Source organism: Rana temporaria, chromosome 7, assembly GCF_905171775.1.
Source record: "Rana temporaria chromosome 7, aRanTem1.1, whole genome shotgun sequence".
In the NCBI taxonomy this organism is placed as follows: Eukaryota; Metazoa; Chordata; class Amphibia; order Anura; family Ranidae; genus Rana; species Rana temporaria.
In genome coordinates, this window is record NC_053495.1 from 42,006,613 (window position 1) to 42,029,739 (window position 23,127).

The 23,127-nt window shown below is 44.7% G+C and overlaps 1 protein-coding gene across 1 annotated transcript; it reads left to right on the top strand.

Annotated features, from left to right (window-relative positions):
• The first annotated feature begins 3,644 nt into the window (after positions 1-3,644).
• Positions 3,645-22,047, top strand: LOC120945247 (parapinopsin-like). The gene is made up of 4 exons (XM_040359266.1): positions 3,645-4,191; positions 8,748-9,076; positions 18,537-18,779; positions 21,445-22,047. The coding sequence occupies exons 1-4, from the start codon at positions 3,852-3,854 to the stop codon at positions 21,577-21,579; spliced, it is 1,047 nt and encodes a 348-aa protein (XP_040215200.1). The 5' UTR covers positions 3,645-3,851; the 3' UTR covers positions 21,580-22,047.
• The last annotated feature ends 1,080 nt before the right edge of the window (positions 22,048-23,127 follow it).

Sequence of the window (23,127 nt, forward strand, 5' to 3'; positions counted from 1 at the left end):
ACATAACATGAGTCACCTCTAATCACAGTAACCAGGTTAAACATCCCTTTGAAATAAGGAGCTAGCTGCAGACGGGTCATTAACATGTCAATAGCTTGTAACACATGAATCCATTTTACCTCTAACCCACAATTTAACCAAGCAGGGAGATTTACACTGACATATCCTTCACAGGATTCTTTTGGGAAAGATAATATCGTATTTATCGGCGTATAACGCGCACTTTTTTCCCCTTAAAATCAGGGGAAAATTGTGGGTGCATGATATACGCTGATACTGCTGTTCCCGGGTGCCACCGCTGACATATACTGAGCGCAGTAAACTCGGGTACACTCGGCTAGGCTCAGCTCCGCTCGCGGTCACGCCCTGTCCCGCCTCCTAGCCTTTATGCGAGAGAAGCCGAGCGTGGCCGAGCCTAGCCGAGTGTACCCGAGTGTACTGCGCTCGGTATATGTCGGCGGCGGTGCTCAGAGACAGCGCGGGAAAGCGGGAGAAGCGGGGAGGACAGTGCGGGAGAAGCGTGGAGGACACCACCAAGGCCGCCAATGGACGTGCAATGGAGGGGCATTCAAACTGTAAGTATTTCTTTTTTTCCCTTAGAATTCCCTTCTAGGTTTGAGGTGCGCGCTATACGCCGGTGCACGCTTCACCCCGATAAATACGGTACTTTAAATGAAATTGTGCTGCTTTTGCATTCCCATAGACCTATAAGTAGAAAAACTGTCCTTGAGCAAAAAGCAACAAAAAAAAAAAAGCAACAGTCAACACTGGCTTATAAACTGATATGTGCATCTGCCATTATTTTTTTCATATTTCTATATAGGCCCAAGACCATTCTGGCCATTTATTTTCTCCCAAACAGTGCAGGCAAAACAGGCAGAAAACTAGATGCTAAATGTCTCCCACAAGCCAAATTCTTATCTCGCTATTATACTTTTTCATACTAAATAATTCTAACTCACAAGCTCTGGTTTTCTGCTCCAGTTGGGAACGAGACTTTGGTGCCACACAAACCCCAGAGACATGGAAAAAATCTGGGAGGCATTATTCCACTGTTCCCGCAATGTTATGACTTTAGAAAACTCTTTCAAAGTTCTGTCTCGGTGGTACTTTACCCCAGCTAGAATTGCGAATATGCCTTCCTTACTATCCCTCTACATGTTTTAGGGGATGCTCAGACCTGGGAGACATGAAGCATATATGGTGGGTAGAGCTGCACGATTCTGGCTAAAATGCTTAGAATAAAGATTGCGATTCTTTTACGATTCCCACGGTGTAACATTATCTTTCACATTATACAAAAAAAATGGGCTAACTTTACTTTTTTTTTTTTTTTAATTCATTGTGTTTTTTCCCAAAAATTTGCATTTGAAAGACCGCTTTGAAAATATAGTGTGACATAAAATATTGCAACAATCGCCATTTTATTCTCTAGATTCTCTGCTAAAAATATATATATAATATTTGGGGGTTCCAAGTAGGGATGAGCTTCGAGTTCGAGTCAAACTCATGTTCGACTCGAACATTGCCTGTTCACCGAACAGCAAACTATTTGCGGTGTTCGCGGCAAATTCGAAAAGCCGCAGAACACCATGGAAAAGTCTATGGGAGAAATCTAAAGTGCTAATTTTAAAGGCTTATATGCAAGTTATTTACATAAAAAGTGTTTAGGGACCTGGGTCCTGCCCCAGGGGACATGTATTAATGCAAAAAAAGTTTTAACAATGGCAGTTTTTTCGAGAGCAGGGATTTTAATAATGCTTAAAGTGAAACAATAAAAGTGAAATATTCCTTAAAATTTTGTACCTAGGAGGTGTGTAAGGTATGCCTGTAAAGCTGCGCTTGTTTCCCGTGCTTAGAACTGTCCCTGCACAAAGTGTCACTGCTCCTGAAAAACTGCCCTTTTAAAACTTTTTTTTGCATTGATACATGTCCCCAGGGGCAGGACCCGGGTCCCCAAACACTTTTTAGGACAATAGCTTGCATATTAGCCTTTAAAATGAGCACTTTAGATTTCAAACGTTCGAGTCCCATAGACTTTAATGGGGTTCTAAAGTTCACACAAACTTTTGGTCTGTTCGCAGGTTCTGGTGTGAACCGAAACGGGGGGTGTTCGGCTCTTCCCTAGTTCCAAGTAATTTTCTAGCAAAAAATACTGATTTTAACCTTGTAAGAAACAAATGTCAGAAAAAGGTTTAGTCTTTAAGTGGTAAACTGACCTCATTTACAGATGAAGTTCATTCCTTTGATCTAAGAACAAAAGGTTACAATGTTTATAGTTATCTACTAGCCAGACAATGTTGTCAAAAACTTGGCAGGCTGCCTGTTTTTTTTTTCTTTTGACAGCTGAGTGAGCAGAGAACTCTCTACGCTTGTTACATGAATGAATCTGGAAATTCTGCATAGAGATCGTGAGGGGGTTAAATCGAGATCACACTTTTTTAACGATTATTCGTGCAGCTCTGTGGCTGGCTCTCCCCCATTTCTGGGGACTCTCCTTGGGAAGAACGTCCAACTCTCACATCTTTCCTCCCATTTCTTTCCCCACCTTCTTTTGTTCCCTTCCCTAATTGTTTTGGCCCAACATATACTTCGATCACACACCTATTGCTGTTTCTGCTTGTTTTAAAAAGATATATTTACAAAACAGATCCCGAAGAAGACCTCAACTTGGGGGAAACGTGTCGATCTATACACTTCCTGAGATTCCCCAAATGAAATCAATGTACTGTATGTTAACATGTATAAAATTATTTGCTTTTCAGAGCTTTTGTACCTTTATTGTTTTTAAAGCGGAGGTCCACCCAAATTTTTTTTTTTAAAAGCCAGCAGCTACAAATACTGCAGCTGCTGACTTTTAAAAAATGGACACTTACCTGGCGGCAGCTAAAGCTGAGCAATCGCTCGTCTCTCGGCTGCTCTCACCGCCATCCTCGGTGAGGGAATCAGGAAGTGAAGCATTGCGGCTTCACTGCTCGGTTCCCTACTGCGCATGCGCGAGTAGTTCGGCGCACCCTCACTGGTCCCTGCTCTCTCCAGGGACCAGTGTGTTTCCCAGGAGACAGCGGGGGGGGGAGTGGCATGACTCCCACGGGAGTCTATGTCTGGAAGTGGATGCAAATACCTGTCTAAGACAGGTATCTGCACCCCCCTGACAGGTGCCAAATGTGACACCGGAGGGGGGGAGGGTTCTGAAAAGCGGAAGTTTCATTGTTGGGTGGAACTCCACTTAAAAGTTTTGTATAAATAAAATGCATTGATTTAAATGAATTTTTTGTTTAAATAATTATCATTATCTGGGCACTTTAAAAATCCCCATCTCCCATGAACCCCCTTGATTTTAGGAGATTCATGGAAAACATTTCCCCTTCCAATAAATATCTGAACAGTTGCATTGAATTACATTTAACTGTCATTTCAATATAACAACAAACTGGTGTGCAGCAGAATGCAGAGGCAGAGATCATCACAATAAATTACTGAATGCAGAAAGTTATTATTCCATAAAAATTCAACAATGACCAGGATATGTTAACCCACTCTCAACTTTATTAGATACTCTTGTTTATGTTCATGTACACAGCTAATCCTATAAGGACACCAGAAAGTCATTCATTCATACAGCCAGGTACAAATCTTGAAAAGTGCAATGTATAATTAAAATTGTAATGAGAAAGCGGATTTATGTAAAATAAATCCGGATCTTGAGATTTAAATGCCCGGCATTATGGGCAGTGTGATTTTCTGATAATATCAGTTGGCTCTGCTCTTCTAAAGGAAGCAGTGTGTCTTAAGGACAGCTGGGAGCACACAGAACTCTTTGAATCTATCTAGCCTATAGCTCAGGAAAAATGGTTCATGAAGACATCCTACTACCAATGATGAACTTTAGCACTGGGACAATCCAGCCACCAAAGGTCCTAATGCCAAGAATTGGCTATACAATACTGGCAATTATAATGGCGATATTCTGTACGGCATCCCTCTTCCTGAATATTACAGTGATTTTGGTGACATTCAAGTTTCGTCAGCTAAGACATCCCATCAATTATTCTTTAGTCAACCTTGCAGTTGCTGACCTGGGAGTCACCATATTAGGAAGTCTCTTAACCGTAGAAACCAATGCCGTCGGCTACTTTAATCTCGGAAGAATAGGATGCGTCATAGAAGGGTTTGCTGTGGCTTTTTTTGGTAAGTTTTTTTATTTAATATTAACAGTATGTAACGTGTAAGGGCTAAATGCAACCAAATTTGGTAATGGGTACATCTTGGGGGGTTGAATTATTCACAGCTTTTAACCCCTTTCCTGGGGTGTCTAGCAGCAAAATTGCCCTACTGGTGTTTTTGTTACTTCTTCGTTTTCTAGGTCATCAGAAAGCCAAACATTGCAAGTTAAAATCTCTATAAATGTATATAGTGTATGTAAATGGTATAATCAAGCACCTCTAGTGAAACACTGTCATTATGTACAGGTGAAGAGAAGAACTTTAGAACAGAGGGCTTGATACCAGTATTGCAGAAAAAAATTTGAATATCTTAAATATACTGTACATATCACATAAGAAAACTACAAAATGAATAGGCAATAGAAAAAGCCATGTGTAAGCTCTAGGTCAAAACTTTGAGTTGATACAAAGCTTACAGTGGATGTTATCCCTCCAGCCTCAGATACACAGAGATGAACCCAATCTCCCTACATAGGTTTTACATGTATATCTGCTGTCTTCACATTTATATACTGTTTAGAAAGTTTAGATCATGTTTACACAGGATGAATATAAATTCACAAAAGATATGAATATCCACCAGGCAGCGCTTATGTATATATGTGCAAAAAATAAATAAATGAACATATAAATGGTCTAATTAATTTCTGTCCATAATACGTGTAAACCACATTTCAATAGAGTTTGTAAAGGAAAATGTATAGTCCAATTAATCCCAAAGAAGAAAAGATGCAATCTTGTTTGTTGCCAGAAGACCACACCACCACGCGTGTGCTGAAAAAAGGAGGGGGGGTGTGGATAGCAGCCCCCTCTTAGAAAGACTCTTACCAGAAATCAATCAAAAGACAGCATAAAGATAATCAATCAGGGATCGATGTTGGTATGTATCTCCTCAGCTGGATCAATTACTCAGTAAACACCATAGGAAGAAAAAAGGAGTTGGACATAGCGTAATCCCATTTAAAAAGTTTTAATTAAATTCATACAAAATCCATCTAGATGTACACTCACATAGAACATAAAATCATTAGCGTTTTTAGTTGTGAAATACCGTGAACGCCCAAGCGACAGGTGTGTGGGTAGCGTCTCCTCGCTCTCTCTGCTTTGGAAGCTGCGGGGGGAAGACACACTCAACTCCAACTCCGTCGGCGTCCTTGCTCACGTTACTTGACTCCGCCCTTACTAGTTTCGTCATTCGACATCATCAAAGGGGTGCCACCCTTGGTGTTTACTGAGTAATTGAACACATGAAGAAAGGGAGGTGCTAAAAGGCATGGAAAGTCAAGACACCAGCTGAAATCTATCATAAATTAGAAAGCAATCCTGCCCTTTATCAATGCAAATGAATATCAGCTGGTTTAGTGTCAACTTATGGCCTATAAAAAGGTGTCTCATTACCAAGGTGTCACACAAGAAACATCTCATGATGGGTAAAAGCAAAGAGCTCTCCCAAGATCTTCACAACCTTATTGTTCCAAAACATACTGATGGCATTGGTTTCAGAAGTCTTTCTAAACCTCTGAATGTTTCAGTGAGCACTGTTGGGGGCCATAATCTGGAAGTGGAAAGAACATAATTTCACCATAAACCGGCCAGGATCAGGTGCTCATTTTCTGACAGAGGAGTAAAAGAATTATCAAAAGAGTTGTCTGATGCCGCGTACACACGATCATTTTTCAGCATGGAAAAAAAACGTCATTCTTCATCATTAAAACGACGTTGCCCACACACCATAGTTTTTTAAAAATGCTCTAGCAAAGCGCGGGGATGTACAACACGTACAACGACACTATAAAGGGGAAATCTCCATGCGGATGGCGCCACCCTTTGGGCTGCTTTAGCTGATTCCGTGTTAGCAAAAGACGATTCGCGCTTTTCTGTCTGTTACAGCGTGATGAATGTGCTTACTCCATTATGAACAGTAGCTTTACCAGAACGAGCGCTCCCGTCTCATAACTTGCTTCTGATCATGCGCAGGTTTTTAACATCGTTTTAGCCCACACGATCATTTTTTACAAACCGAAAACGACATTGTTTAAAACGTCGTTAAAAAATGCAGCATGTTCGGGGAAAAAAATTGTCGTTTTTCAGAAGCCGAAAAATGATGTGAAGCCCACACACGATCATTTTAAATGACATTTTTTTAAAACAAGTTTTTTTTCATGCCGAAAAATGATCGTGGAGAGCTTCAGAAACACCTGGAATTAGACAATCGTTTCAAAGAAAACAATAAGTAATGCACTCAACCCTCCATGGCCTGTATGCACGCTCACCACAAAAGACTCCATCGCTGAAGAAAAAGCATGTTGAAGCTTGTATACAGTTTACTGCACAACATTTAGACAAGCCTGTGAAATACTGTGAGAATATAGTCTGGTCTGCCATGTGATTCAGTGCAGGCACACTGTGTTTGCGACCTGCTTTTGGGGTGTTGTTAACATTAAGCTGACACCCACTGCAGATTGCAAGTGCCTGTGTTTTGAATGAGCAAGATTCACAGTTTCTACATTCTAGTGTAGGGTGACCAGACATCCCCGGTTTCAGGGGACAGTCCCTGAATTGAGGACACTGTCCCCAGACCAAGTCTGTCCCCAGTTTTGTCCCCAGATTGTATTTGAACAGGGGCTGGGGCAATTTCAAAGACAGTCAGTGCAGAATAAAAAAAAAAAAAAAAAAATCTGAATTACACACATCCGCTCTGCCGCTCCTACTATCTTGGGGGGGGGGGGTGTATTTTTTCCATTACATGTTCCCTTTTCTGATGATCATGTGCTGGTCGGAGCAGGGGGAATATTTCTTCAGTTTCGGGTGCATGCCCATTCAGCTCCGCTCGTATTTTCTTCTGCCTTGGCTCAAGTCCCAGCCAGCCTCCTGCCTCCTTATCTCCTTGCCTTCCCTGGCGGAATGATGTTCCTCCGCTCCCCACCCAGTAGTAGTCGGGGGGCCCGGAAAGTAAGACTTGACAGGCTGTGAGGCAGGCGGCTGTAGCGATGGGCAGAGAGTCGCTGATTGCTGCCATTACTGGTAAAAAAAATATGTCCCCGGATTTCATTTTAAGAATCTGGTCACCTTATTCTAGTGTGAACCAGGGCCGACACTGTTAAGATATTCAGGAAACTTTTAGGGCCAGTTCACACTGGTGCGATGCCAGACATTGCATGTGATTCGCACCACATTGTGTGCAGATCACATGCGATCTCGGTGTAATGTAAATTCAGCCATACAAACTGTATGGCTGAATTTGCATCGCATTTGGACCAAACTCGTGCAGGACTTTTTTTTTTTGTCTGCACCAGAATCGGATCGCATGGGTGTTCACACCCATGCGATCCGATTCCTGTCTGAATTCACAGTTCAGACTGCAATCTGCGAACCTACCTCATTAACTTTGTATTGACACCCGCAACGGTTCGCAGAGGGCAGTGTGAACCCAGCCTAACACCATGCTTTCTATATCTGTGATGTCACTCCTCCTGGCTGAATTTCAAAGTCATCTGACTTCTTGCTTCCTTCCTTTCTTTGCCATTCCTTTAACTACATCTCCCATGATCCTTTGATCCTATGTAGCTTCAGGGCAGAGTATGGGAGTCACTTTTACCAGATCTGGGAATTGTTGTGGATGAGTCTTAAGGCCCGTACACAGGATCGGATATTCCGTCAACAATTGTACCGATGGACGTGTTTTGTCGGATAATCCGACTGTCTGTATGCTCTATCGGACAATATGTGGCTGAACAAATGTTGGCTGTGCATTCTCTCAAATTGTCCAACAACAAATGTGTTCCCGTCGGATTATCCGATCGTGTGTACACAAATCCGTCGGACTAAAATCCAAAGTACAAACACGCATGCTCCGAACCAATTCTAAACATCAGACAACAATAGCAGAAGTTGCCCAAAGGGTGGCGCTAAAAAGCTGAAGAAACACGTAGTTTGGTGTATGTTGGCTAAAAATGTCCTGCCGTCTGTATGCAGAATAAGTTCACGGGCAACGCCCTTCGGACAAAAATCCATTGATTTGTCCGATTGAAGTTCGATCGTGTGTATGAGGCTTTATGGTTACTGTGGGAAACAGGTGCCAATGTGAAAGGGGTGCCATTAAGAATTAATAGCACCCCTGATGTTTATGAACATCAACACCTTCCGGCGGCGGGCACGCGCCTGCTATCCTGCTTGAAGAGACTGACTACGGCGGTTCGCGGGATCATGCCGACCTGCCGCCATATAATAACTGTTAAATATCCCTGGTCTATATGACACGGCAGTAAATAACTGAAATACTGATGTGACTAATTCAACTATAAGAGAGGTACAATGGAGCATAGATTGCAGAGATTCTGTATATTTACCATAATGTATATACTACCTAGGGCAACAGAAAATTAGAAACGAATGAGGACAACAGTTTGTAGTGTTTACCCTTACTTTGAGTATTTTTTATATATATTGTGTTGTTTCATTGTTCTTTAAAGTGCTGACCAACATTCAGAAATCATTAATACAACCTCTGTTTTGTTGCAGGAATTGCAGCACTCTGCACAATCGCTGTGATCGCAGTGGACCGCGTGTTTGTGGTGTGTAAGCCTATGGGTACCATGACCTTTACCCGTAAGCAGGCCCTGGCCGGAATTGCTGTTTCCTGGATTTGGTCTCTCATATGGAACACGCCACCTCTGTTTGGCTGGGGTAGTTATCAGCTGGAAGGGGTGGAGACCTCCTGTGCTCCAGACTGGTACAATACTGACCCTGTCAATATGTCGTACATCATATGCTTTTTCTCATTCTGCTTTGCAATCCCATTTCTCACCATCCTGGTCTCATATGGATACCTCATGTGGACTCTTCGTCAGGTAATTAGCTTTCTTTTTTTTCATTTTAATAGAGAGATTAAAAGGAAAAAGAGAGAGTCAATGACACTTATTTTCTATTTATTTATGATCAGCAGTTCCATCTAGTGGCCACAATTGGGTATTTTTCAAATACCACTATTAGGAAAATACCACATTATAGCCACTAGATGGAGCCAGCAATCAAGGGGAAAAAAAACATAAATAAATAAATAACATGCACTGTGATTCATCCTAATGGCTCTGATAATGCATAGACTTTCGCACTGTACAGTACCTTGCAAAAGTATTCACCCCCTTGGCTTTTTACCTATTTTGGTACATTACAGCCTTTAGTTCAATGTTTTTTTTTTTTTAAATCTGAATTTTATGTGATGGATCAGAACACAATAGTCTAAATTGGTGAAGTAAAATTAGAAAAATATATACATAAAACAATTTTTAAGAAATAAAAAAATAACTAGCATGTGCGTATGTATTCACCCCCTTTGTTATGAAGCCCATAAAAAGCTCTGGTGCAACCAATTACCTTCAGAAGTCACATGATTAGTGAAATGATGTCCACCTGTGTCATGTGATCTGTCATTACATATACACACATTTTTGAAAGGCCCCAGAGGCTGCAACACCTAAGCAAGAGGCACCACTAACCAAACACTACCATGAAGACAAGGAACTCTCCAAACAAGTAAGGGACAATGTTTTTGAGAAGTACAAGTCAGGGTTAGGTTATAAAAAAATATCCAAATCTTTGATGATCCCTAGGAGCCCCATCAAATCTATCATAACCAAATGGAAAGAACATGGCACAACAGCAAACCTGCCAAGAGATGGCCGCAGACCAAAACTCGTGGACCGGGCAAGGAGGGCATTAATCAGAGAGTCAGCACAGAGACCTAAGGTAACCCTGGCGGAACTGCAGAGTTCCACAACAGAGACTAGAGTATCTGTACATAGGACGACAATAAGCCGTACGCTCCATAGAGTTGGGCTTTATGGCAGAGTGGCCAGAAGAAAGACATTGGCCCAGATTCAGGTAGAATCGCGCAATATTTGCGTGGGCAAAGAGCAAAAATTTTTCTCTGCGCCCACGCAAATATTGCGCTTTGCCCGCGATTCACGGAGCAATTGCTCCGTAAATTGCGCGGGCGATATGTTAATCAGCCGTGCGTAAGGCTGCCTAATGTAAATGATCCCGCCTGGGGCGGGAATCATTTAAATTAGGCGCGCTCCCGCGCCGAGCGAACAGCGCATGCTCCGTCGGGAAACTTTCCCGACGTGCATTGCGGCAAATGACATCGCAAGGACGTCATTTGCTTCTAAGTGAACGTGAATGGCGTCCAGCGCCATTCACGGTTCACTTACGTAAACGACGTAAAATTTGAACATCGCGAGCGGGAAGCGCAGCTATACTTTAGCATTGGTTGCGCCTGCTATTAGCAGGAGCAGCCTTATGCTAAAGTGGCCGTACGGAAAATCCGTACCTTGCGTGCGCAGGGCCCGCGCAACTTTTGTGAATCGGTGGTAGTATGCAATTTGCATACTATACGCCGATCACAAAGGCCGCGCCCCCTAGCGGCCAACGCAAGAATGCAGCCTGGGATGTGAAGGCATAAGGAGGCTTATGTCTGTCACATCCTAGGCTGCAGTCGGTGTAACGAGGTTCCTGAATCAGGAGCACTCGTTACACCGGAGCAAGTAAGCCCTTGCGCCGCGCAACCTATGGTTGCGCGGGCGCAAGTGCTTCTTGAATCTGGGCCATTAATTTCAGCAAAAAACAAAATGCCACGTTTTGAGTTTGCGAAAAGGCATGTGGGAGTCTCCCAAAATGTATGGAGGAAGGTGCTCTGCTCTGATGAGACTAAAATTTAACGTTTGCTCATCAAAGAAAACGCTATGTCTGGCGCAAACCCAACATATCACATTCCCCAAAGAACACCGTCACAGTGAAACATGGTGGTGGCAGCATCATGCTGTGGGGATGTTTTTCAGCAGTCGGGACTGGGAAACTGGTCAGAGTTGAGGGAAAGATGGATGGTGCTAAATACAGAGATAATCTTGAGCAAAACCTGTACCACTCTGTGTGTGATTTGAGGCTAGGACGGAGGTTCACCTTCCAGCAGGACAATGACCCCAAACACACTGCTAAAGCACCAGTGGTTTAAGGGGAAACATGTAAATGCGTTGGAATGGCCTAGTCAAAGCCCAGACCTCAATCCAATAGAAAATCTGCAGTCAGACCTCATTTGCTGTTCACGAGCGCAAACCATCCAACTTGAAGGAGTTGGAGCAGTTTTGCAAGGAGGAATAGGCAAAAATCCCAGTGGTAAGATGTGGCAAGCTCATAGAGCGGGCATCACTAAATGGCGGACCGCGGGCCAAATGCGGACCGCCTCACTCTCTTATGCGGCCCGCCGCGGTACCGCCATTTAGCAGCCTTTTCTTTCCCCTGCCGTCTCTGTAATCCTCACACAGAGCCGACAGGAGGAGGCGGGACAGTTCTGGATGCAGGGCGGAGTTGCCGGAGGTAAACAAGCAGGTGATTGGCTGCTAGGATGAAGGGCAGTCTTAGCAACCAATCATCATCTTACAACACCCGCCCTCCATCGGAGCTATGCCGTGCCTCCCTCCGATCTTCGGTCTATGCAAGGTGAGTGAGGGGGCAAAGTTGCAGTGGCTCTGTAGTTCCCTCACTGCGGGGGGCCCTCAGGAGACCGGGATATCGCTCCATTGTTGCTGGCTGCAGTTATGAGCAGAGAGCGTCTACTCTCTGTCACACTGCCAAGACCTCGCACTGACAGCCCACCCCCCTCCTCCTCCGGACACTCAGACAGGAGAGGAGATAGAGAGAGCAGGAGCTTCTCCTCCTGTGTGCACCAGCAGCCCCGCCCACATCCAATCCCTGGCAGCTCCGTGCCTTGCAAAGGGAAAGTTCAGCAGCCTGCAGCTAGATAGATAGTGGATGAAAGATTGCAACCCTCCACAATAGGGGATCCACAGCTCTCCAGGACAGCCTTTCTTCCTTCCTTCAAACCTCTCAGTGATTGAAAAGAAAGCAGCTCACAGGTGGGTCAGTCATGAAGAGAGAGTCTGTTGTCACCTCTAGTACCCCTCTACCAACACAGCAGCCTGCTGGGATTTCCCTGGTATGGTGCACTACAAGCCCCAGCATGCTCTGTCAGCCTATGTGTATGTATAGCACAGGTGAGTAGGCCTGCTTGCTGACCACAGTGGCAGAACTCCACTGCCCAAGTCAATGGCAGCTGGTGCTCAAATAAACTGAAAACCCCCCCCCCCCCATCAATTGCAGCCTCACTGTACCATCAAACGCAGCCAATGTGCCCCATCAAACGCTCCCACTGTGCCCCATCAAACGCTCCCACTGTGCCCCATCAAACGCTCCCACTGTGCCCCATCAAACGCTCCCACTGTGCCCCCCCTACCGCTGTCTGCCCGGCACTTACCCTGTCTCAGTAGGGCAGACGGCGGGCGGGCACAATGCCCCCCCGCCATTTAGCAGCCTTTTCTTCCCCCTGCCGTCTCTGTAATCCTCACACAGAGCCGACAGCAGGAGGCGGGACAGTTCTGGATGGAGGGGGGCAGCAGTGGTTTCCTCCATGCTACCTTATATTTATTCTCTTTTCTAACACAGCAGGGGGAACTGCGAGTGCCAAGAATAGGGGGTGTCGGCGGCGGCCATTGATAGATTCATGCATTGCATGAATCTATCTATTGGTGATAGAGGGGGGTGGTTGGAGAGAGGGGGCAGCGACCGGGCGCACCACCACTGACCCAAGCCTCCATCTATGATGGAGGCTTTCTCTTATCTCGCCAGCCTCTGAGCACACCAATGTAAGGGAGAGCTCCGTGGACTGTAATGTAAAGGGGGATTCTGATATAAGTGAGGGCTTTGGTGAGTAGAGACCCCCTTATATCGGTTCCCAGAGCACCCCTTACATCAGAGTTCCCCTTTATATTACAATCCACAGAACTCCCCCTTAGGGCCCTTTCACATGGGACAAAACGGACACCATGATCATTGGAAAGGGCCCCGGGACCAGAGATCAGGGGGGCCTTTATGGTTCCCTGCACCGGGGCCCAGATGGTTCTAGTTATGCCTCTGAGTTACAGGGAGTGAGGACACTGGTCTGGAAAGCGGAAAAAGATAACTCGCTGAGGACATTAAAGTGGAGTTGTTGAGGGCTGTCATGTGGTGGGCTGAGGACATTAGGGTGGGGGGGGAGGGAGGCTGAGCGGACTGTGATGTATGGGGGGAGATGTGGATATTACAGGGTGGGAGATGTGGACATGACAGGGGGGAGGCTGAGGACTGTGATGTGGGGGCAATGAGGACAGTAATGTGAAGGGGGCTGAAGATAGTAATGAGGGGGGATAATGTAAATTGGGGCAAAGGACAGTACTGGCGGGGGGGTTAGTGTCAAGGTAGTCTGAGAACATTACTGTGGAGGGGGGAGATATAAAGGAGGACCTGAGGACACTCCTCAAGAGGGCTCTGATGTGCACTGGGGACTGAGGATGCTGATGTAAGAATGGGTTCAGATCTGTACATGTGCATATGTCGTGGGTAGGTCAGCCCTTTTTAATGGGCTGCACTGCCCGCAAAAAAACTGGGGAAAGACGTCCTTGACGTCTTTTCCAAAATAGTGCGGCAGCAACATGCGGTTTGGCACATGCGAAAAGGCGCAACGGGTAATGACATGATGTTCGGACCCCTGCTGGAAGAAAATTTTGCTGACCGGACCTCAGTGAATTTTAATTCATTACCCCTGTCATAGAGACTTATCCAAAGCGACTTGGAGCTCTGATAGCCGCAAAAGGTGGCTCTAAAAAGTATTGACTTTAGGGGGGTGAAAGTCATTCACATTGACTTTTTCTGTTATTTTGTCCTATTTGTTGTTTGCTTCACAATAAAAAAAAAATCTTCAAAATTGTGGGCATGTTCTGTAAATTAAATGATGCAAATCCTTAAACAATCCATGTTAATTTCAGGTTGTGAGGCAACAAAACACGAAAAATTCCAAGGTTGGTGAATACTTTTGCAAGGCACTGTTTATATTTTTTAAATAAATAGATCCCTTAGTGAAGTAGTGTCACTTATAGAGATAAATAGCTGGATTCAAATAGACCGCTGCATCTTTGCGGCGGCGTAGCGTATCGTATTTACACTACGCCGCCGTAAGTTAGCTAGGCAAGTACTGTATTCACAAAGTACTTGCCTGCTAAGTTACGGCGACGTAACGTGAATAGGCCGGCGTAAGCGCGCCAAATTCAAATGAGGATGTGGGGGGCGTGTTTTATGTAGATTAACTGTGACCCGACGTGATTGACATTTTTTACGAACGGCGCATGCCCTGTCCGTGTACAGATCCCAGTGTGCATTGCGGCAAAGTACGCCGCAAGGACGTATTGGTTTCGACGTGGACGTAAATTACGTCCAGCCCTATTCACTGACGACTTACGCAAACGACGTAAAATTTTCAAATTTCGACGCGGGAACGACGGCCATACTTAACATTGGCTACGCCACCTAGGGGGCATGTTTATCTTTAGGCGGCCTATCTCTTACAGAAACAGTGTATCTTTACTGTGTACGTTCGTGAATAGGCATATCTAGTGATTTACATATTCTACGCCGAACGCAATGGAAGCGCCACCTAGCGGCCAGCCTAAATATTGCACCCTAAGATAGGACGGCGAAAGCCGTCGTATCTTAGATAGGTTTAAGTGTATCTCAGTTTGAGAATACACTTAAACTTAGGTTGGCGCAGATTCCGAGTTAGGTCGGCGTATCTACTGATACGCCGGCCTAACTCTTTATGAATCTAGCTAATATGCTGCAAGGTGTACAAGTACAGGCTCACCTGTATAGATTCCATTTAAATCCAGTACTGATGAGGGCTTCCATCAAAAGGGTACGGGTTTGGATGTTTAGTACCCGCCCTGACCCCTAGGCATATGGGGTACCCCCAGACACAGGGTGGAATAGCACTTTACCAGGGCTGAGTTTATTGCTAAAAGATGGGTGATGTGTACAGTAACAATTGAGTATTAGTCACTTTAAAGGGTCACTAAAGGAATTTTTTTTTTTTAGCTAAATATCTTCCTTTGCCTTACTGCAGTCCTGGTTTCATGTCCTCATTGTTCGTTTTTGCTCTGATGTTGCTGTAATCCTTCTCTGCTCTGAACAGTCTGTTTCCTGATGAAAAAAGTCATGGGAGCTTTCTCTCTGTGGTCACTAATGAAGGAGGTGTGATTACTGTGTGTCTAAAACCCCTCAACACCAATCAGTTTCGTTTTCCAATCCAAACCATCACTGCCCTGTATTGGCTCTTTGTCCCTGTTCATCACAGAAGCATGAAACAGCATGCAAAAACAAAACTGCAGGTACATTATATGATTGATTTTTATCAATTTTTAATCATTTTTAAAAGGAATCAGTTAACTATTATGTCTCTATACCCTGTAAACAGTCATTTCAGCAAAAAAATGTTTTCCTTTACAACTCCTTTAAGGACATTTTTAAACGTTCTATTCCTCAAGGCAACACATGAGAGAGAAGAGTACGGAATTCAGAACATTCTTAGACTGTGTTCATATGAGCAGCCAGGGGGCAGTTAAACCAGCCGGTTTTATCATTGACATCCAGCCGCTCGTGGCTTTTAATATGTGGCTGCATCCAATCAGATGGTGCCACTGTTCTGGTATTTTGAGGGGTGGGCTGCAAAACACAATAGGCACAGTGGTAGCATTGTCCATCTGCGCTTTGTATTTTCATTCAGCCTGCAGGCTAACAGTGTATGGTCAGCTGAACTCTTTAAGGCATGGGTGCCCAACCTTTTGGGCCCTCTGATCCAATCAGATGGAAGGGGACAGATCCACTTCTGTTTTTTTTAGCAGATCTGATTGGAGGTGAGCAGGTGTAAACGGACAAAAGTCTGTTTGTATCTGCAACTCCATAGAGGTGAATGGAGGGTCCGATTGGATTGGACCGATCGTGTGAAAGGGGCCTAAGGCCCCGTACACACGAGAGGATCGATCCGCTGAAATTGATCATCATCGCGGCGACGGCGCGACACGTCACCGCGGACGGAATTCCGCAGGGATTTTGATCTCCTGGTTAGTACAACCAGGAGATCAAAATCCGCCAGAGGATTTATCCGCGGATACGGTCCGGAGGACCGTTTCCGCGGATAAATCCTCTCGTGTGTACCCGGCATTAGGCTGCTTTTACACTGATGGTCTGCGGTCTACCCACACTGTGGGTGCGGCACTGTGTACCTGTAATTTTCCTGACGGTTAGCTGCACTTTGCCATTGACGTCTATTATATCCTGCAGGTTTGGTGCACTTTCTGAAAAGCCGCTTGCTTCCTCTTCATTTACAACACTGAAGCTCTGGGATGGCAGGTCGGCAACTTGCAATCTGGTCTTGCCAACCAGCCATCCCAGAACAGGAGGTCGTGGGCCACATTAGAGGGCTCCACCGGCCACATGTCCTCCGCGAGCTACTGGTTGGGCACCCCTGCTTTAAGGCATCATAGTAAAAGTTAGAATGATAAAAATCACCTTCAAATGCTAAACTCAAAACTCTAAAAATAACTACATGATGGAATACTTAATGATCCAGAGAATTAAAGCAAAAAAAATATTAATATAAATTAATTGCTCTTTACACCATAGAACATTTTACCTAGTTTCAGCTCTAGCTACATTTTAATTGTCTCTGGGTAATTATCAGTTCTTAGTAGCCATTAATTCAAAGAGAGTTTCCTCTGGTAAAGCCGGCTGATTGGATTAGATTTGAAGAACTTCTTAGGCAGTGCACAGTTCTGTGTCACCTTAGGGAACATTTAAAAAGAATCTATTTGAACAAGTGCAACCCCGGTAGCAAGCCCCTGGCACTGGCTAAGTGTTTTCATAATGCTAGAGTCCATTAATTTACATTTCTTAAAGAGACATGGATTAATGTTCATTTTATGGCTAAATGTTAAGCTGTGACACTTCATTTCATTGCAGTTTGGTCCCCACTGCTGTAAGTTTACATCACGTGCACGAGTGCCAGCATGGGGATTTGTGTGTGTAAACACACAAATCCCTGTGCTGTCAGAAGAGAGAAGGCATGTCATTTATTCCCACTAAGTAGGAACAGTGAAATGTCTCCTCTCCTACTCAGTCCAATCCCTGTACTGTTAGAACACACAGAGTGAACACACATTTAACCCCTTGATTGTCCCCTAGTGTTAACCCCTTACCTACCAGTGTAATTTACACAGTAATCAGTACATTTTTATAGCACTGATCGCTGTATAAATGTCAATGGTCCCAAAAATGGGTCAAACGTGTCCGATCTGACCGTCGCAATGTCACAATACCGCTAAAAATCAGATCACCGCCATTACTAGTAAAACAAAAATTCCATAAATCTTTCCCATAGTTTGTAGACACTATTAGCTAGATTTGGGTACATGTGTGTATCTTTGCGGCGGCGTAGAGTATCGTATTTACGCTACGCCGCCGTAAGTCAGAGAGGCAAGTGCTGTATTCACAAAGCACTTGCCTCCTAAGTTACGGCGGCGTAGCGTAAATGGGGCCAGCGTAAGCGCGCCTAATTCAAATGAGGATGAGGCGGCGTGTTTTATGTAAATGGGTGGTGACCCGACATGATAGACGTTTTTACGAACGGCGCATGCGCCGTCCGTGTACATATCCCAGTGTGCATTGCTCCAAAGTACGCCGCAAGGACGTATTGGTTTCGACGTGAACGTAAATTACGTCCAGCCCCATTCAAGGACAACTTACGCAAACGACGTAAAAATTTCAAATTTCGACGCGGGAACGACAGCCATACTTAACATTGACTAGGCCAGCTATTTGTTTGACTAACTTTACACCGGAAAAAGCCATACGTAAACAACGTACAAAAAATGCGCCGGGCACACGTACGTTCGTGAATCGGCGTATCTAGTCATTTACATATCCTACTCCGAACTCAACGGAGGCGCCACCTAGTGGCCAGCGGAAAAATTGCACCCTAAGATACGACGACGTAGGAGACTTGCGCCGCTCGTATCTTAGCCTAATTTAAGCGTATCTGGTTTCCAGAATACGCTTACATTTAGGACGGCGTAGATTCACACTTTCTGAATCCAGCTAATTAACTTTTGCGCAAACCAATCAATATACACTTAATGATCAAATACCACCAAAAGAAAGCTCTATTTGTGGGGGGAAAAAAAACACAAATTTTGTTTAGATACAGCTTCGAACGACCGCGCGATTGTCAGTTAAAGCAACGCAGTGCCAAATTGTAAAAAGTGCTCTGGTCAGGAAGGGGGTAAAATCTTCTGGGGCTGAAGTGGTTAATGTATCTCACAATGAAAACCATGTATTATATATTTTCTAAATATCACAAAATAAATGATCTTTCCCTTTGTCTCTTCCTAGGTAGCCAAGCTTGGAGTGGCAGAAGGAGGAACCACCAGCAAAGCTGAGGTCCAGGTCTCCCGCATGGTCCTAGTAATGATCTTGGCATTTCTCATTTGTTGGCTCCCTTATGCGGCTTTTGCAATGATGGTTGTGGCAAATCCTGGCATGTACATCGATCCAATTATAGCCACTGTGCCAATGTACCTGACTAAAACCAGCACTGTTTATAATCCTATTATCTACATATTTATGAACAAGCAGGTAAGACTTTAAAGCATGAACAGGTTAAATGTTGGATTATATGGACAAACATCCAAAAGAAATAACTTTTGTCCTCAACAAAAATTTACCAATGCCATTATAGAGGTTATTATCACAATTGTGAGCCAAGAGTTGTAGGAGTCTAATTCAAGTCCTACCAAAGAAGGACATCTTGTTAAAGTGGATCAAGACCCAGGCAAACCTATTCTTCAATTGTTAAACAAATCAGATGTAAATAGTAAGCACTTTTCCCCAGCCACTTCTCCATCTAGTGCACCATTAGTGTAATCCAGTAATCAGAAGCACAGCATGACTGTGCAAAGCAACAGGTTTACGTTAAAGGCTCAGTGGGCACCGCAATGCAAGGGGGTGGCTTCTATTTGTATGTGTCTGGTTTGGGGAAATAAACAAAAGAACTAAAAAAACTGTCTGGCCATTACAGTAAAATGTAGAGGCTAGAAGAATGGACAGCCGCACTTCCAAAAAAAACCTTGGGTTGTCTTTGTTTTAAAACAGATGGCAAATGCACTACAAGGTACAGCAAAACAAAGGAGATAGCAGCCTACGCGTTTCACACTGGAGTTAGTGCTTAATCAAGGCTTAAGCCATGATTAAGCACTAACTCCAGTGTGAAACGCGTAGGCTGCTATCTTCTTTGTTTTGTTGTACATTGTAGTGCATTTGCCATCTGTTTTAAAACAAAGACAACCCAAGGGTTTTTTTTTGGAAGTGCGGCTGTCCATTCTTCTAGCCTCTACAATTTGCCTTGTGCATTGCCGGCACTTCTGGTCTCCTGAGAAGCTATTAATTGTCCAGCACACCCACCTGGAGCGGTAACTCCCTTTTTCCATTACAGAACAAATCTTGGTTTGAGAGTAACTTGGTTTGAGAGCGTTTTGCAAGACAAGCAAAGTTTTTAAATACATTTTGACTTGATATACAAGCGATGTCTTGATATAAGAGTAGCGTCATGTCACAACTGAGTATAAAAGAGAAGAGAGGCACCCCTAAGTGTAGCAATATGGTTACATTTAATGAAGGTACAACATTTAGCAACATATTGCTACACTTATGGGCCGTACAGACGACCAGTTTCAGCAGACATGTTCGGTCGTGTGTAGGCCCGAGCGTGCAGGATTCCAGCAAACATTTGCCCGCCGAGCCTTTTCCCAGCGGGCAAATATTCCTGGACTTGTTTTAAAACAGTCCGCTGGAATCCTGCCCGCTCGGACATGTTCGGTCGTCTGTACAGACCTACCGTACATGTCTGAGCGCCCGCCATCCCTCGCATGCGTCGAATGACTTCGACGCATGCGTGGAAGCATTTAACTAGCAGGCCCGCCCACGTCGCCGCGTCATCGTCACGGCGACGGCGTGGACACGCCCCACGTATTGTTTACGCGCGGATTTCTGTACGATGGTTAGTACAGCCATCGTACAGAAATCCCCGGGCAGACATGTACGGTGAAAACGGTCCGGCGGACCGGTTTCATCGTACAAGTTTGCCTGTGTGTACGCGGCCTTAGAGGCGCCTCTCTTCTTATTACTACTCTGTGCCTCCTGCTGGATTTTGCTTCTAATCCCATTGTGGAGCTGGCCATTGGGGGATGGACATTATGGGCCAGATCCACGAAGAAGTTACGGCGGCGTATCTATTGATACGCCGCGTAACTTCTAGGTTGCTCCGGCGTATCTTTGTTTTGTATCCACAAAACAAGATACGCCTGAAGCTGGGCTAGATCCGACTGGCGTACGTCTTAGTACGCCGTCGGATCTAAGGTGCATATTTACGCTGGCCGCTAGGTGGCGCTTCCGTCGATTTCCGCGTCGAGTATGCAAATTAGCTAGATACGCCAATCCACAAACGTACGTCCGGCCGGCGCATTTTTTTACGTTGTTTCCGTAAGGCTTTTTTTGGTGTAACGTTACCCCTGCTATATGAGGCGTACTCAATGTTAAGTATGGACGTCGGGCCAGCGTCAAATTTTACGTTGTTTGCGTCGTTTGCGTAAAACGTTCGCGAATAGGGCTTTGCGTAGAATTACATTCACGTCGAAAGCATTGGCTTGTTGCGGGTTAATTTAAAAAAAAAAGTCGATTACGTGGGGTCAATAGGAATTACCATAAAACACGCCCCCATCTCATCCATTTGAATTGCGCGCCCTTACGCCGACACAGTTACACTACGCCGCCGTAACTTACGGCGCAAATTCTTTGAGGATACGGAAAATACGCTGTAAGTTACGGCGGCGTAGTGTATCTGAGATACGCTACGCCGGACGTATAGATGCGCCAAGGTACTTGGATCTGGCCCTTTATGGTTACACAACTTGGTCACGTTGCTATAATCTTTTTATATTGACTATAAACTGAAAGACCTATGAATAAATGGCTGTGGAACGAATCATCTGAGTTTCCATTTTTTCTTATGGGGAAATTTGCTTTTATATACAAGTGCTTTGGATTACAATCATGTTTCTGGAACAAATTAGGCTTGAAATCCAAGGTTTTACTGTACTCCTAAATCAGGACCTGTGGATAAATATATTTACTTACCTAGCTAGACCCATGCTCAAAAGACAGCGAGGGAGAAGAAAGTTAGATTGGTACCTTATTTTATGTGGGGTCTAAGATATGATTTTCACTTCTTGTTATCTATTTGCAGTTCCAGGATTGTGTGATCCCTTTCCTGTGCTGTGGAAGGAACCCATGGGCTAAAAGATCGGTGTCTTCAGCAGAGACAGTGACAACGAAATTTGCCAGCTCTACTTCACGTAAAGACCAAGTGGCCCCTGCATGACTTATTGTTACATGTATGCCCCTGCTAATCATCATCTACCTTCCTTCTAAATGTATTTCATGTGGGCATGTACAGCGCAATAATGAATAAGAATCCATAGTGTTTATTACTGTCCAAAAAATGTATGTATTTATAGCCCAAGCCAGGATAAGGTCCTCTGGCCCCCAAGGCAAAGATAAAGTCCAAATGCAGCACTGAAGGTAGGAGATAAATAAGAAGATGATGGGTAGATGGACATAGGGGTCAAATAAAATCAAGCATTGAGGTATATGTCACATCCAGTGACTCCTGTAGGCAGCATTAGCTTTCGCATAGGCAGCAGGAAGAAAGCTCAGAGATATAAGGATCCTCTTCAGATTCCCAATACTCGGTAATGGAACAGCCTCCGATTCCAGTGACAATCAATAGAAGCGATATGTGCCATAAAAGAAAGACACGGAGGCACATAGTGAAGTTCGCAGGGGCAGACTGACCATTAAGGCACTCGGGCAGTGCCACTAGGGACAGTAAAACAAGGAACAGTATGTAAAAATCGTAGTTTTTTTTACATCTGTCCCTGAAATGTCCCTTACCGATAGTGATGGACGAACATCTGACGGGGCGGTTCGCGAACGCTAACCGCAAACTTTCTCAAATGTTCGCGAACCGCAAGTTCGCGGTGGGCCCCATTGACTTTAATGGCAGGCGAACATTAAAAACCTGCAGGTCATATTTGCAGCCAGAAAATACTTACTAGCTGTGCACAAATAGTCCCACAACATGGACACTGACCTACCAGAAGTATTAAGCGAAAAACCGGATACAGAAGTAAGTTCCGGCCATTACAGGCCCCAAAAATTAGCCGACAGGCGTTCACCTGACAGCATTAATTAGGTATTTACCTAAGACAGGGACCATGAATTGTTATGGGTGGTGGCGGATATTTGTGGCCTGTCATGAGGGATTTGAATCAAACATGGTCTACTGGTCACTTGTGTTGAATTCCTCCGAGATCCATGCCTCATTCATTTTTAGAAATGTGAGGTAGTCTACACTGTCGTGAGCTAGGCGAGTGCACTTATCGGTCATGACCCCCCCCTGCTGCGCTGAACGTCCTTTCGGACAGGACACTGGACGAGAGGCAAGCCAACAGTTGCAAATTGTGAAAGCTCTGGCCAGAGGTCAGGCCTGCCCACCCAGTAGTCCAGGGGTTCATAACTTCTCAGTGCGTCCACATCGGTCGTTAACCCGATGTAGTCGGACACCTGTCGGTCTAGGCATTGCCTGATGCTGGATTCGGAGGACAGCTGTCGATGGGTCGGCTGAAAGAATGATCTCATATCATTAGTGACCAACACATCTTCAAACCGCCCTCTTCTTGCAGGCGCTGTTGGATTGGTACCCGCAACTGTTTCTCTGTGAATGGAAATTCCTCTGCCAGCGCACGCAAAAACAGAATGCAGCATTTCTCAAAGCAAGGCCTGGAAGTGCTGCACTCTGATAGCCCTCTGTGATGGTGGTAACATTTCCACCATTTTTTGTTTGTACATTCTTGCTCCTCCTCATCCA